Source organism: Cavia porcellus, unplaced genomic scaffold, assembly GCF_034190915.1.
Source record: "Cavia porcellus strain 051 isolate PalLab524CR breed Dunkin Hartley unplaced genomic scaffold, mCavPor4.1 scaffold_9, whole genome shotgun sequence".
NCBI classification, from domain to species: Eukaryota; Metazoa; Chordata; class Mammalia; order Rodentia; family Caviidae; genus Cavia; species Cavia porcellus.
In genome coordinates, this window is record NW_026947492.1 from 68,201,981 (window position 1) to 68,218,440 (window position 16,460).

Consider the following 16,460-nt stretch of genomic DNA (forward strand, 5'->3'; position numbering starts at 1 on the left):
CTTCCTGCTCTTTCACTTTCATAGTATGTATTGCATATTTTGGATTCCACTAACTCCTTTAGTTTTTTATACTTGGGAGATAATACAATATTCATTCATGTAACTCTGAAACATTTCATCCATGAGCATGATCTCAAGTTGTATCCATTTACCTACAAGGGCCTCAAGGTTGTCTTTCTTTATAGCTGAGTATTTCTCTATTGTATAAAAATGCCATGGCTTGCTAACCAATCTGCAGCTGATGGGCAAGCTATCCCCAATTCTTTTTGATTCCATGTCACATAGATCATTATTCTCTCTCCTTTGACTTTCAGTGTATGAACTCTTTTCAAGATAAATGTGTTTCTTTTATAAAGCATATTGATGGATCTTGTCTCCTGATCCACTCTGCCTGTGTTTCCTTTTATTGGTGAATTGAGGCCTTCTATATAAAAGTTATGGCCACCATGCTCTGCCTCATCTCTGCCATGCTATTTTCCTACCACTAGCTGCCTACTTTTCCCCTCCATTCCATTATCTATCTTACTCGGTGATATTTCCTCTGCCACTGTTCCTAGAACCATGGTCCTTTTTCTCTCTCTAGTATGTCCTTCAATATTAATTTCTTAAGTAATGGCAACTGAAGTAAAGAAACAATTTCATGAGGCTATAAAGGAAATTAGAACATAAATACTGTCTCAGGTAAAAGGAGAAATGAGAAACATAAAAGAATTGCTAAGCACCTCTAAAGAAGACATAGATAGAAGAATAGAGGAGGATAGGAAAATGAGGGAAACCATAAATGGACAATATTTAAAAAAAGTCTAGAACACATGAAACAGATTCAAAGAAATATCCAATAATTTAAAAACTCCATTGAAAGCTGGCAAAACTGCTTGAAAGAAGCTAAAGATAGACTTTCAGATCTTGAAGACAAGTTTGTAGTTTGTGATTGCTAAAAGAAAGATCTCTTAAAAATAACAAGAAACCAAGAATTAACAATTCAATGGCTGCAAGACAACCAAAAGAAAGGTAACTTAAGAATAACAGGTGTGAGTGAAAAAGCAGAGGTCAACACAAATGAAATTAAAAAGCTATTTACAAAAAGAATATCAGAAAAATTCCCAAACATACAAAAAGGAAGTGACATTCAGATAAGTGACGCATATAGAATTCCAGTGATCCATAACCAAAATAAATCTACACCCAGATGTATAACAATCAAGATCTCAGAAATTCAGCAAAAGAACATAATATGAAAAGCTGTTAGAGAAAGGAAGCAGATCACCTATAATGGAAAACCCATCAGAATCACGACAGACTTCTCAACACAAACCATCAAATCAAGAAGAGTTTAGAGTGAGACATTTCAAGTCTTGAAAGAAAATAACCTCCAACCCCGATTGATGTACCCTGAAAAACTATCTTTCAAAATTAATGGATAAACAAGACATATCCATGACAAAGAACAACTGAAAGAATTCATGACCACCAAATATAGACAATATTGCCTTTCACTATTGCTTGTAAATATGGATTAATTTATCATAAGGACTCTGGTGAATCTGCCCTTCCAGTTAATCTGTATAAATTCTCCTTAATCCCTTTTAACTTCCCAGTTCTGGCCTGTAGCTCAGACATGGTATGCTGATGCTGGCTTCTAAACTTCTTTTAGTTTATTTCCTTAGGGACCTTCATGTCTCCCAGAAGTTTATGGTGATGTCTCTTCCTTGACATGTGGCCACCATTCTGTACACTTAGACAGTGTATTTCCTGAGGTCATGGTATCAATTTAAACTTAAGGCACACAGCAACCCTTAATACCTAAAGTTTCTAAATAAGAAGACCATTTCTCTGGAGATGACTTAAAGAAGAGCTATCTTCTGTCCTGACCACCAAAGCCTCCAGTACTCTATCTAGCCTCACAAAAGTTGTGAAAATCTAGTTGCTCCTAGAAATTCTCCTGGACTAAATAGAATTGTCACAAAGCTTGTCTGGATCTTTAAGTCCCAAGGCCTGGAATACATTTCCTCTACTGAGCCTCATCATTGTTATTCCGCCTCCAGCTACCCTGAGGCCTTCACTGAAGGCCTATTTCAGTGGACCTTCTCCACGGCCATTTGTTTTCTGCCTCCAGCAGAATTTTAAAAGTAAAAAATATGGAAAACAGAGTTATTCCTACATCAACTTTGCTTGTAGGAGATTCTTTTTACAGACTATGGAGTTTAAATCACCCATTTTCCTCATCTCTGCACAAATCTCCTTTCAAAGCAAGTAAAGTATAGAGAAGTCCCTATCAACTTCTAGAAGCATCTGCTAAGCCAAGTATATTACTCAACTCAGTTGACCTTCTGGAGTTGCTTTACTCCCTGCTTCAATATTTCTAATATCTCACATCCCACAGGTGTCCCCATTTATGAGAAAATCTTTGTTTCATTATCTAAATTTTCCCATCTTGACCCCTCCTAGATTCACCTTGAAGTTTTCAGGATCCACATGCAGCTTGTCACAGTGCAGCTCACTCAGTGGGGCAAAGGTGCTCTTGAGATCATCTACGTTTTTCATAGCTTCTCCCAAAGAAGTCAACACCTTCCTACCATGGACCTTGACCTTGGGGTTGCCCATGATGGCAGAGACAGAGGACAGCTTTCCAAAGTTGTCAAAGAACCTCTGGGTCCAGGGGTAGACAACTAGGAGCCTGTGAGATGCAACAACAAAATTGGAAAGACAGAGTTTGTCACAAATCCATGGACCAGCCTGGATTTCTCCAGCTATAGTTTCCTTCTTTCCCTCCATTGTCCTGGCTCCAGAACCTACCTTCCCAGAGTTTCTCCTCCAATTGCTTCCACATCTGCCTTTTTCCATATTCTTGCGATAGCAGCCTTATCTTCATCCATGAAATGAACCATGACTTCTCATCTCGGAGCTTATTGGCAGCCTCAGCTGTTTCAGAAGCAAGTCTGTGCCACAACTAGAAGCAAGTTCTTTTATTCTTCATCCTTGACCCTCTCCTCACCTGAAACCCTGAGGCTATTTGTCAAGGCAAGGCTGGTCAGCCCAGGGGTGAGGTTGGAGAAGGGCAGTGTTTATTCAGATACTTACATTAAGATAGTATCCGGAGGCCTCCTCAAAAGAAAGCTGCCTTTTAAATTTTTGTAGCCTTTTCCACTATAGATTTAAGTCAATTATCTCAGTTTTGCTTCCATTAATTTTTCATTTTAGCCACTTTCTTTCTTCTCCCACCAGAGGATACTCCCCTTTCCAGCCTTTCCTGAATTTTTGTCTCTAGCCTCAGTGTCCTCAGATAAAACATTAAGCACAGACACGATGTGGAAGACACAGGAATCATGAGATTCATTTAGGTACAAGGTTCAGTATCTCTGATGGAACAATTATGAATGCCATTTAGTTCGAATTGTTTTTCAAAGGGAAAATGGTATGCTGATGTCTGAATATTTTCTCTGTGGCTTTAGGGGATAATTTCTCTAACTCATAATACCTGGGAACACCCCATAAATTATTTGATTCGGTGTAGGAAAACATTAGTGTTATATAACTTAATGTAGGACTAAAACCTTGTCCTAGTTTCTTTCTTTGCACTTCTGTAGGCACCAAATAATATGTGTTCACAATGAATTAATCTGTGCTTTTGTTGATCCACGGTTTGGTGATAATTCTTCTGTGCCAATAAGCACAACTGAAGACGTTCCTTGGCAGGTACTATGAATTTGAATTGATTTCTCCTTCAAATCCTTTCAGCTAGTCTTATTCTAAGGATCATGCTTTCTCTTTCAACATTCTAATTCACTCCACTTTTCCTAAAGGTGGCTTTCCTAAGTCAGAGTGCCTGAAGTTGGAATCTGTATATACTATTTTCTCCTATGACCAGAATTTATAATCATTTTAAAAGGCACATAAGCGTGTTACCTGGCATTTTGTTAAAGAAAAGATTTATCTTCAAATTAATTTTTCCCCTAACCTCTCAAGTTGACTGAAATTAATAACATGGTGAAATTCTCTTATTTTCTATGTTTTCATGTAAAGCTTGTCTTTGTTTGTACACACGGTCGCTGAAAAGCCAAGAAGACAGGATCTGTTAAGGTGTGAGTAGAGATTCTTCTACTATACCTTAATAATTTGTGACTTCTCTAAGTACAAGAAAAGAGGAGATTTTTTACTGGTATGGAGGTACTAGTCCAGAGCCTAAGAGGAAGCCAGGTTCAGTCTTCTTTCCTTTCAGGTTTTCAGATAAAAGCTTGTGGTATGGGTGTATGTGTGCATACATAATTGGCAACATTTAAGTGTCTGATGGCATGGATTTGTAAAGCCTGACCTTGAAGGGTGATTCAGAAATTGGTAACTTAAGTATCCAAAGACCTTAATCTGTGCATTTAATTTCCTCTTCTCACCCAGTTATTTCTGATCTCTCATGTCTGCAAAAACTTACCTACTTTTCCAGATCCAAAAGTCATCCGTAGCCACTGCCTTCTTATGCACTTGGGGCAATGTTTTCCAACAGCTTCCTAATTCTCCACATCCACAACTGTTTTCCTTCCATTATGCCCTTGTCATGGCTTTTATGTTTCCCTAAACCCTCATGTATAAAATGGTTACTTTACAGCAGCCCTCACTGTATTTCTAAGCATTCATCACCATATATTTTCAAACTTTCATTCAACATCTGTTTGTTGAATAACTGTGTCATAATTTTAGCGACATGTGAGAGACTTAACCTGCATGAATCAAGGAATAAAATCTTTTTCTGAAGTCTCATAATTCAGGGAGTGCAATACAGATAATGATAAAGGAAAAGTGATTAACAAAATGATTTTAGGTGCTATTACTTACACATAGGAAATGAATATCTGGACTGGATAAGAATGGAGTATGCTTTGGTTTAGAAGGGTCTCTCTGAGGAGAAAGGAGTGGAGCCAGGTCCAAAATAGTAAGTGATAATTTGCTATCAGAAAAATGTAGTAAAAATGCTTGGAGGTTGAATGGCAGATTTAGAACTCTGAAGCAGGAAAAAATAAACTTTTGATACATTAGAAAACTAAATAGTGTCCCAGGGAGGTATAATGACAGGAAATATTGTCACAGGACTGATAATATCATGACTTCTTGATCACCAGTGCAAGGTAATACTTGACTAATTGACATACATTACCAGGATAATATTTAGAGGCAAGAAAAAGAGAAAAAAATTGATTAACAATGGAAGTTACTCTCATTTTTTGATGGATTGACGAGGTGAAAAGCTTTTGTGCAATATGTAACTCCTATTTATTCTGTTTAGAATATTTACATTGTTTTTCCCAAAATATCCTATATCTTGAGTCACTTAACTATTGAAGAAGGTTTATTTTCCATTCTGATAGTATAGTAATGGCTTTCATTTTTATAGTCAAGTTCTTCACTATTTGATCTTTTCTAATACTACATTTGTGTTTATTCTTTCCTCTTTCAGGGAGGAAATTTCATGCAGGTCATCATGCCCAATCTCATTGGTCTTAAACTACAAGCCTTGTTACTATTCATATAGACTTTTATCTCCTACATCGTTTTTATCACTGCCTCCAAAAAGGTTATTCCTTGTATATTAACTCTAATTTTATTTTAGTGCGTGCTACATTCTTCCAGATGATGCACAGCGATTCCATGTGTTTTATTCTTGGCTCCCCAGCTGGGCATGGTGACACACACCTGCAATCCCAGCCCTCAGGAGGCTGCGGCACGCGGATCACTGTGAGCACAAGGTCAGCCTAGACTACAAAGTGAGTTCAAGGCCATCCTGAACTGCAAAGTGAGACTTCGTGTCAAAGAAAAAAAAAGACAAAAGGACCCTTTGGAAAAGAGCAAGCTATTGTTAAGTCATGTGGACTTTTTCTGCAAAACTCAGAAAAACTCCCTTAACTTATCTCCTTATCTCCAAGTCAATCTCAAAAGCCATGGCAAGGTAGCTGCTTCAAAACGTATATTAGAATGATTTATATTAGTAATCTTCGTTTAGACCTCAAATCCTGCAAAGATTTTGCATTTTATTTTTAATGAAACTTGGCATTGATCACATCTTTGCTTTCTCAGTTTCCACCAGGCTCATCCTTTTTCCTCTCTGCAGCAGTTTTTGCCGCATTGCCCCACACATCTCTGCCTGCTTAACTAACCCTTGCTCTGGATAGAGCATCCTCCCCATTTTGATCTTCCACTGACAAGTATGTTGATGAGTTCCTGCATGCTTCTGAAAGGTTCTTTCATTTCTTCCTACACTGCAACACCCTTCAGCCCATGAATGCTTTCCCTTTAATACAAGGGTAAAAGATGGAGAAAACAAAACATCAATGTTTGATAACTGAAGAGAATAATTTTTATTGAAAAGAAGTTGTACTTTTAAGGCCCATCCCAGTCCCCATGAGCAGAAGGAGGGTATCGGGGGCACACAGGAGTGCTGGCAGACTGCAGAAACGAGCTCAGTGGTACTTGTGGGCCAGAGCAATGGCAACTCCAGACACCAGTTTCTGCCAGGCAGCCTGCACATCAGGGGTGAATTCCTTGCCAAAGTGAGTGGCCAGAACAATCAGGAGCACATTACCCAGGAGCTGTGGACGAAACAAAGTAACACAAAGGAAGATTGACTACAATTTCCAAGTGAGAACCCGCAGGGGAAGAAATGGCTTCATACCTTCACTGGCTCACAACTGGGACTCCAAGCAGCCTATCGTTATTTCTGAAGGGCTTATGTTCAGTTTCATTTTTATGAACCCCTACTTGACATTCTGCCATCTATCTCCTTATTCTCTTCCCATTTTGCCATTTTTATTTGCTTTTCTTCCTCTCCTTATTCAACAATTGTTTAATTTCTGTAAACAAAATTTCCATGCTATAAGCAGTTTTAAACCTCTCACCAAATATGGAAGGAGACTTGTTTTGGTCAAAATACTCAAAGAGAATTTAATAGATTTTTAGAGAATTTGATTTATATTGAAAAAATCTTTTTTAATCTTCTTTAAATTTTCTCAAAATCTGTATCTAAACTTCTATAATTAGAACATGCATTCAATCAAGCATTTCTTATCCCTTAAAATAAACATATATCTACCAAAAGCCAAATTCTAGCTGTCCTTGAAAAATTTTCTATTCTCTAGCATTATTCTCCAGGATAAATTCATACGGTTATGACAAAGTTTTATCATCAGCTATCAGCAATTTAAGGGCCTCTAATTACTGATGCCACTATCCTTGTTTATCGAGCGGGTTTTAGTTATGCCCACAGGACATCTGTCTTTCTAGTGTCAAACTAATGCATGACTTCTGACATCTCTGTTGACATTTCCAATCATAGTGACAGCTTCCATTATTGTCCCTAAGTAAAATACCAAAAGAGCATCTGAACTTTCCCAGAACTCACCCTGAAATTCTCAGGATCCACATGCAGCTTGTCACAGTGCAGTTCACTCAGCTTAGCAAAGGTGCCCTTGAGGTTGTCCAGGTTCTTAATGGCTTCTCCGAAGGAGGTCAGCACCTTCTTGCCATGGGCCTTGACCTTGGGGTTGCCCATGATGGCAGAGGGAGAAGACAAGTTGCCAAAGTTGTCAAAGAATCTCTGAGTCCAGGGGTACACAACAAGGAGCCTACAAGATAGGATAATAACACAGAAAATCAGAGACATTCAAAAACCTTGAGGCATTTCCTAGACAGTTTCCAAGGGAAGCTTTATGCTCTGTGCTTACCTTCCCAAGGTTTCGCCTCCAGTCTCTTCCACATTGACTTTGCCCCACAGGGCATTGATGATGCTCTTTTCCTCAGTGGTAAAATGCACCATGATGTTAGGTCCAGAAGCTTGCTGGTGATCACAGAAGTGTCAGAAGCAGATATGTACTGCCCCTGGAAACTGTCGCCTTTTATTCTTTACTGGTGAGGTTCTGGCCCCTTCCCTTCCCCAGGACTTTGAAGTCATTGGTCAAGCTGAGCAGTGTCCCTAATGGGTGTGGCCTGGTCAGAGGACGGTCAGCAGCAAAGAATGCACACTGAGTTTATGATAACGTGTGCTGAATTCTGAGCCATCCTTACTTTTTTGGAAACTTCTCCAGCTGCAACATAATTATGCTCTCTTTCACTCTCTTCTCTCCCCATGAAATCTCCCACTATAATTAATACTCATCTATCCCGCCACCCTTTTCCAAGGAGAGAGGCGTTAATTTCAAGATAGAAAAATAGTTCCAATCCAAACAACTTCAACATTTAAGTTCAGGATGCTAACAGTGAAAAGAACAACATCAAGAAATAAAGAATTTAATGCTGTTGACACAGAATCTCTTTGGATTCTGTCTTGAAGACTGGCTTGTAACATAAACTTCCATATATTTTCTAAGTAAAACAAAAACAGCCCATGGTTACTTGTGGAAATGGAGCACAGTACCAAGTGATTTGCCATAGAAATAAGACTCTGATTCCAAAGTAGACTACCAGAGAGTGATTTTTCAGAGAGGGTAGATAGAACACCACCACATCCTGTGCTTCCAGAGAATTATGTTTTTTCCATTTCTCTGTGATAAGAGAAGAAATTGGCTACTTATGGGATATAACTCTGAGATGTCTTTTTGCTTTTCTGTCTTACTCATACTTTTAAGCAGTGGGACAGCTGAGGAAGAAGCTAAGATTATTTTGTACCAAGATTTGTGATCAAAATGAAGAACGAGTTCATCGATACGTTAATCATGTGAGAAGCTGGGGCATTTTTAGTATTTGTTGTAGTTTTAAGTGCAAAAGATTCTAATTCTTCTAGTGTCTTTGTGTTTTGGACTAGTTGTAACTTTCTGGGTCTTACATATTGGAGCTGAAATGGGAGTTCTACGTTTATATGTATTCAGTTCCATCTGTAAACTTGAAAAATGTTTTCTATGTTATTTAACTGTGTCTTTATCTAGTAATATAATCGCTATTATCCAAATTTTTAAGGATGAAGGAACAAAGGTCACAGAAGTTATTCAACTGTCAACAAGAGAGAGTTGATGACTAAGGAGCAGGGGAGATAGGGTTACACACATTCAAGCTTTGCTGAGTCCAGAAAAGTTTACCTGTATCACCATTGTCTAACTGCCCTTTCCAGTCTCTATTTCTATCCCTTCACTCTTCTGTTGTTCCCTTTTACCTGCCAGTCATGAAAGTTTCCTTTGCTACAATGCTTGGTTTTTATTCTTTTGCCTAGTTTATTTTGTTGTTGTCATTGCATTCTGGTGCTCTAGTTCATGCTGGCTCTTTTTCATTTAGTCATATGATTCTTTTTCTCAGGTCTCCATATTTCAAGTTTGCTTTTCTTAATCACCTTGCCTTAATGTGCATGGTAATTTCTTATGGTGTGATACAAACTCCTAGTTCATGAAAATGCTTTTTCTTATTACTGTAGAAGTTTAGGTCTGATTTAGTGACATTTTCCAAGTTAGCACTTCCCTAGCCCATATTCTTTTAGCTTTTAATCAATAATATATTTCTGGGCATAAGTTCTTTTCCAATGGCCCACATGGACAGAATTGAGATATAATTTTATTTATTTGTTTATTTATTTATTTATTTATTTTTACAGCAGACTGATTTGACAGGCTGATGACTGTTGAATACTCTATTTGTCAATGTATAAAATAATATATGCATGACTGAGATTATTTCTTTTGAAATACAGTTATCAAGTACAATAACATCCATTTTTAGTGTAGTGTCAGGTATAGTTCTTTATGAATGCATTAGATCTAACAACAGCCACACAACTCATAATACTACAAGCAAGTAAAATAATTAATTACTCGCTATTTAAAGATACCAACAAAAGCAGTATACTCTAATACTTCTAAAAGATCTGTGACTTCTATTTATAGCTACTGTTTTGTTACTACACTCAAAGTAGAAAATGAATGCAAAATTTCAGCTAAAGATTAATAAAAAATAAACATGGGCTTTTTACACCATAAATCTAACCTATTTAGTGTTCTGTAGACCCTAGTGTATGTTTCACTGTCCTCAAATATACAGCTGAGAAAGAAAACAGTCTTGATTAAGAGAGAAAACATTTTATATAGAGAAGCAGTTGGCTATTCTGGAAAGAAGAGTTCCTGGGTTAATAAAGAATCAGTGAATAAAGCGTGGGATTCTAAGGCAAACTTTCTTTGGCTCACAGTGTGAAAGCTATAACCCTTTCCTCAGAAATTAGCTTTGTGGATCAGAGACTATCAAAGCTCATGATATAATGATAGACCTTTCAAATCCATGAGTTTAGGAAAAATGCCTGGCCCTGAAACAAACCCTAAGGGTGTTCCCCATCTTCCTCCCAATTCACAGTGAGGTTTATCTTCTTCCTCCTCCTCCTCTCCTCCCCCTCCCCCTCCCCCTCTCCCTCCCCCTCCTCCTCCTCCTGACCTGCTTCAGGTCAGAATGAAGAAGTTTGAAGTCCAGGTGAATGCATTTGCATCACTGTTAGGGTGCTGTTGACACAAGCTAAACTGCCTCAGCTAATGCTTTTTAAACATTGCGTTTCTTTCTCCTGTAAACAATAAGTGATTACTTGTCTCTTTTTTTTCTGAATTAAAAACCCAAAGCTTACTAAGTGACATGAGTATCAAGGACTCATTAGAATGATTAAATAGCCAAAAAAAAAAAAAAAAATGTATGTATGGCTTGTATAAGAATTAATCAAATTAAAACTCTGCATGTCCTAAGATAGTTGATGACAACAAAAAACTTTTTTTTTTATAAAATACTAAATTTAATGAAAATAAATCTTGTCTCTAAGGGTTTCCTTGTAGTTTTGTAAGTTCTGGGCTGGGTTTTAGCACCATAAGTCTTTAAGACATTGTAAGAAATATATAGGAAAAATATATTTTCTTAAGTTTTGTTACCTAATTTATAGCATCTGTTTATTCCAAAGACAAACATATTAATTTTTTCATGCTCTAGTATGGAAAATTATATAAATTAAATTGTTGAAACATAAAGTAAGCCCTGTAGTTCACTATATCTTTTCCATGTGTTAATAAGAAAAATATTTTCTTCAATGGATATTTTTTATAGTAAACCAGTTCTTTCATTGTTAATTCTAAATTTAAAAAAATTAAGAATAACATTTGTAAACCAAAAATGGGGGAAATCTTCTGAGGATTATTAATTAGGATTGCAAATTACTCTTTGAGCATGAATTTGCATTTTTATTCTCATAACAGAAATAGTGCCAAAAGGCTTTATTATGTTGCACAATAGCCAAAGATGACTGAGTGCCACCAGTAATAAAAAATTTTTAAATATTTACTCTGCAGGAAGCTCATGAACTCTTTCCAGTTCTTGGAACTCTTGTCACTACAAAGAAGGAAAGAATAGACACAATCAGTAGTCATGCAATACTTCCACATGCAACACAGGATGTCTCAGATCCGTGTCTTACAAAGTTTGTGGATTACAGACGGATTCTGTCCAGAGTTGTGTCTCATTTTAGGATGACCCCTTTCCCAACCCCTTAAGAGCATAGACATCAGTTGAGCTCTGGAGCCATGTTGCCTAACACATAGCCCAGGGTACATGTGAAGGTTAATTAAATTGGACAGGGAAGTACAGATGGAAAGTCAGAGCTAACAAGTTACTCCATTTTCCTGAATGATAGACTTTGAATTTTAAAACTCGAATTTGGTAATTTAGCGAGGTCATATGTGTCCCATTGTCCTCCAAAATGTGGCTTTAATTTCTTTGACATTTTTTTCACCTTGAAAAGAAAATCTTTTCATTTATTTTCATAATTAAAATTTTAGAAAATGCTATACTTTTCTTTGTTTATGTAAAGTAATACCCCTTAATGTATTCTCTGAACTAAGAACAATTTAAAAATAAAAATGAAATGAAATAGCCAGACACATAATTATTAGATCAAATGTTTTAAAAAATTTTTTTTATTTCAGTTTACTATATTACCTTGGTTTATTAGGCCAAATTTCACTGCTTTTTCCCAAGATTTAAATCCTAATAATTTACTAATGTTATTCAATCGTGAGGCCTCTAAAGCATACGTATTCTCAAAATATTCTACATAAAGTAGATTCAAATGAGATTCCTTTAGACACAGAGTTTAGAATCTTGTATCAAGAACTGTCAGAAAAGCTTCAGTTTTATGTTAAAAACTCCTCTACTGTCAAAGTGGGAAGTATTTGATCAGGTGATTTTTTAATTCCTAAAAAATTACTTCTTACCTATCTATCTTAATTATTTTAAATGCTCTATATTTGAGCCAAAACATACCATATTTCTTGAATTAAAATTCTACTTCTCTCTAGGAAAAGATTAAATTAAGGATTGTAGAGCAGAGAGAAGCAATAGTAATGGTTAGACTGCATCCATTAGCAAATTCATCTACCATTATCCACAAAAAAACCCAGACTCTTCCAGTCTCCTAGAAGTTCCCTCTGCACTCATTCCTCAGCAGGTCCTAGTGTCACCGACCCCCTTCTGCACCTGCTTTCTTCTGCCCACCCCCTTCTTTTGCTCTTTTATTTTTGTCTTTAAAAATATTTATTTACCTGTTTTGTATATTCATTTTTCTTAGGGGGACTTTAAGGATTCTTTTACTTTATTTTGTATTTTAAAAACTCAAGCAGATGGATCTGGTGTTTTTCTTCTCCTGGGTACTTAGACTGGTGATAGCTGGGTGGAGTCAAAACCTGTGGATGTCGATAAGTGCTCCAGACTGCACAGAGCTGTAGCAAGGGAGGGGCTGAGACAGTGGGACAGAGAGAGCCTAGGGCTCCTGATACCACCTCCTGTCCCTATCCTTGGTTCCTTCAGAAGTAGACAAAAGAAAGGAAATGCGCCAGTTTTTGAGAATTTGGTACAGTTAATTGCTTTAAAATATCTGATGAGTACATTTTGTTATATATATATATATATATATATATATATTTGTATGTGTGTGCACATATATTTATGTATTACTTATAATCATGCCAGTATATGGTTATAAGTATGTCACTATTAGCAAAAGTTGAAGCATATGTTGGTTATAGAATTTACAAGCTTTAGAAATAAATAAATTACAGAGAAATAAATTATATTCTTCAATTCACCTGAGATTTTGTTCAGAAAGAAGGAAAGACGAAAGAAAGAAAGAAAGAAAGAAAGAAAGAAGAAAGAAAGAAAGAAAGAAAGAAAGAAAGAAAGAAAGGAAGGAAGAAAAAGCACACCAAGAGATATTCAAAGTCATTTGAAGGAGACAGCATGACTTCCATTCCAGTAACTCTTAACTCCAATCTCATGGAATGTTCTGATATATAAAGGAAAAGGCCAGTGATGAAAGCAAGAAAAGTGAACTGTTGGCTGATACCGTAGTGATGTTTTGGATGTTGGTGCCTAGACCCCGGCTCTCCTTGCATGCAGCTGAAAGAGCGTGTCACATTCAAACCACTGGGATAAGGCCTGCTCTGGTAGTATGATTGCATGTGGTTTCCTGCCTTGAATTCCTCTACTTTTGTTTGGTTGACAAAAAGAAACAATTTATTTCCCACATACACCTAAGTATTCCAATTATAAATACATCCACACAAATAAATAACTTGGTTTATATTTTAGTTTTTGATGCTTTTCATTTTGACTAGCTTAAGAGAAAGTATCAGAGCAACACAAATGAATTTGACCCTGGAACTCATTAACCCAATCAAGATTTTGTCTGCTAACATAAGCATTAACAATCGTTATAAAAAATTGTAAAGGTTTGGTTTTATTATGGTTGACATAGAAAGCTATCAGAAGGTTTTAAATCAAGAGGTGACCAAATATGATTTACATTTTAAAAGGTTACTTTGGCTACTGTGTTGCCAAGCCACAGTAAAAGGGAAGAACTAGAAGCAGAGAGACTACCAGAGTCTACAACTATAACTTAAGTGTGATGATAGTGGCTTAGACCAGGGTGGTATCAATGAGCATGCTCTGGATACATTTTTACTTGCCTATGTATACATTTTTAAATGTAAATTCAATTGAATATTCTGAAATTGGACATGGGATTATAGTGTGTGTGTGTGTGGACACATGTGTATGTCTGTTTCAGGGTGTGAGTATATATCAGCATGATGATTTTTAAAATGTTTTAATGTGAGCACTTGGTACATGTATATAACATATCTTTGGGAAAAGAGCTATCTCCCTATTTCCTATTATTGATCTTCTGTTTTGCTTTTTAGTTATACCTTTCTCATATAAGAGAAACCATGTAATGTTTGAGCTTGTGTGTCTGCTTTATTTCACTTAACTATAGTCTCAAGGTACATCTATTTTCCTCTGAATGACTCAAGTTTATCTTTCTTTATGGCAGAGAAAAACTCTGAGTGTTCATACATTGTCCTTATTCTTTCATTCATTGATGGGTAAATAGGGTATTTCTTTGATTTAGCTATTATGAGTTGTGCTGTTATGATCATTGATATGCATGTGTCACTGTAATACGATGTCTTTGACTTTTTCAGACAGAAAGAGGAGGAATATCCCGCTTAAGTGGAATCACTAGTTTTAGTTTTTTGAGAAACCTCCATACTGAGTTCCATAATGGTTGCACTAGTTTACATGGAAATTTTAAATCTTAACTAGGCATTCATTAGAATCACCACCTTGAAACTGGCATTAGAGAAGAGAGTGTCAGTGGGTAGACAGGGAAATCAGAAATCTCTTTTGTCTTGTTTTCCTATTAGATCTTTAATCAAAGCAAAATCAACCAATATTTTTTGGATGAAGATTACTGGCTTTCAAAGCAGGGCCCCACTAGCTGTAGGAATTTCACTTTCTTGGAGGAAGGAAACAGTGCTATCCATAATTCTGCAGTGAGAGACTTTGATGGGGAATCTGAACTGGGAGTAGAGGACTAGGGACCTATTTCTTCTTCCTCTTAATACTCAATTACATTCGAAAGTTCGATTTGTTTCCATAAGAGTGTTCCTACATTCCACATGAGTTACTCTCTGTGTGTAGAATAGAATAAGAAAAATATGCTTCACTCTAACAAGCAAAGCATTGAACATGTACTGTACCTTAGGCACAGTGCTCATCACTGTGTTAGAGACAGAAATAGACAACCATCTCCTCAGGAACATCTACATAATTTTCAGGCCCAAAACAAATAAAAATGAATCTTCCTTTTGTTAAAGAGTTTTAAGAATATTGTGTCAGCAACATGATGAATATTAAACTAATTAATAATGAATAATTCTCTGGGATTTTAGTCACAAATTTCCCTTTGTTCTGATATCGCTCATATTCTTTCTAGATAGATCTCCCGAATTTTTTCTCTTTTACCACCCTTTTTTTCTTCCTTGATTTAAATGGCTTTGTATTAGAGCCTGTCTCATAGTCATTACACATGTAACTCTCTTGTATTCTACTGCCTTTATAAATATTCTTTAATTATGTCTTTTCTCAATGTTAGCATTTGCTGGTAGCCTTTCTCGAGGGATGCATCTTTTTGCAAACTTGAAATTGCCTCCCTCTTCCCCATAAAAGTGGTAGCACTAGACTGGCCTGCTGGTTCCATTGAGCAGCACTAGGGCCTGGGCTCTTGGAGGACACAAGCTTGAAGTTTGAGTCAGGTCTGACTGATGTCCCTAGTATTCTCTGCTTCTTTTTATGTTTTCCTCACATATTCTCTGTTTGTGCTGAGATCTCTAGCACTTCTTGTGAAGGACACATTCAGTACACAGAATCCTAGAATGTTAAGAGCTGGGAAAATCCCTTGACTATCCACCCTGCCACAAATTTATGCAGTGAAGGACACTTAATTTTTACCCTGGATTACATGAGTATTGTTATGGAACTCCCTAGCACAGGTTCAAAGTACTCTGACAGCATTTCATTAATAGGTATATCTTTTATAAACTAAAAATCCATATGTATGTACTGGAAAAGTATGATTTTGCTGCTTCTATGTATGTGCAAGATGAATATCTGATTCAAAGTCATTGATTATATGGTGTTAATAAGGACAATCAAGTATTCTTTTAAATCAGGAAATAATATAGTTTAGGATGTCATTCTGTCTTAGGGATCCCTTTCTTTCTAAGATCCTAGCTGAGGTGGGATTTTAGTCAGGTAGGAAACTTCTCCTTTTCTTACCATCTGTTTTGTAAGTTTCCTGCTAGAGACCCAGATAACAGACATCACACAAGACTGAAAACATCTGGCCACACACCCTAAGCCTCAGCATGACTCAGCATGACTCAGCATGAGCCAGCATTGCTGAGGTCTCTCAGCAGTGCTGGCCCAAAAGACTATGCTGTCCCAGGGGGCAGGAATCCAAAAGTAGGTGAAGGTCTGACTCACACCAGGACCCAGCCAGAGTTGTACATGCTTGAGCTATGGAAAGGGACAATGGCACTTAAACAGACATAAAGTGTGGACTAAAGTAAAAGTTGAGCTTATTTGATCAGGGACAAGACCAGCCTGAAGGAATAAACAGTACTGGTTCATAGAAA

At 36.8% G+C, this 16,460-nt stretch overlaps 2 protein-coding genes across 3 annotated transcripts; both read right to left on the minus strand.

Moving 5' to 3' along the window:
* Positions 1-1,285: 1,285 nt before the first annotated feature.
* LOC100719672 (hemoglobin subunit gamma-like) lies at positions 1,286-2,888 on the minus strand (the record flags this gene model as incomplete). The annotated part of the gene is made up of 3 exons (XM_003465350.2): positions 2,797-2,888; positions 2,440-2,677; positions 1,286-1,300 (listed from the first exon to the last, which is right to left on the minus strand). Coding segments are annotated over exons 1-3 (345 nt in total), but the record flags the coding sequence as incomplete, so codon positions are not given.
* Positions 2,889-6,320: 3,432 nt separating this feature from the next.
* Hbe1 (hemoglobin subunit epsilon 1) lies at positions 6,321-12,596 on the minus strand. Of its 2 annotated transcripts, XM_063256615.1 has the most exons (5): positions 12,528-12,596; positions 11,273-11,319; positions 7,707-7,819; positions 7,385-7,607; positions 6,321-6,575 (listed from the first exon to the last, which is right to left on the minus strand). In XM_063256615.1, the coding sequence occupies exons 3-5, from the start codon at positions 7,796-7,798 to the stop codon at positions 6,447-6,449; spliced, it is 444 nt and encodes a 147-aa protein (XP_063112685.1). In that variant the 5' UTR covers positions 7,799-7,819; positions 11,273-11,319; positions 12,528-12,596; the 3' UTR covers positions 6,321-6,446. The 2 variants fall into 2 exon arrangements, with proteins under 2 accessions (XP_063112685.1, XP_003465322.1); XM_003465274.4 differs by lacking the exons at positions 11,273-11,319; positions 12,528-12,596 and having other exon boundaries at positions 7,707-7,904.
* Positions 12,597-16,460: the final 3,864 nt, after the last annotated feature.

What these genes read in the sequence shown, in the direction of transcription:
- Hbe1 (XM_063256615.1), bottom strand. Translation starts at nt 7,798, where the DNA reads ATGGTGCATTTTACCACTGAGGAAAAGAGCATCATCAATGCCCTGTGG. An exon ending in GGAGGCGAAACCTTGGGAAG is followed by an intron (nt 7,608 to 7,706) that starts GTAAGCACAGAG and finishes CCTATCTTGTAG; the next exon opens with GCTCCTTGTTGTGTACCCCT. An exon ending in TGGATCCTGAGAATTTCAGG is followed by an intron (nt 6,576 to 7,384) that starts GTGAGTTCTGGG and finishes TTTCGTCCACAG; the next exon opens with CTCCTGGGTAATGTGCTCCT.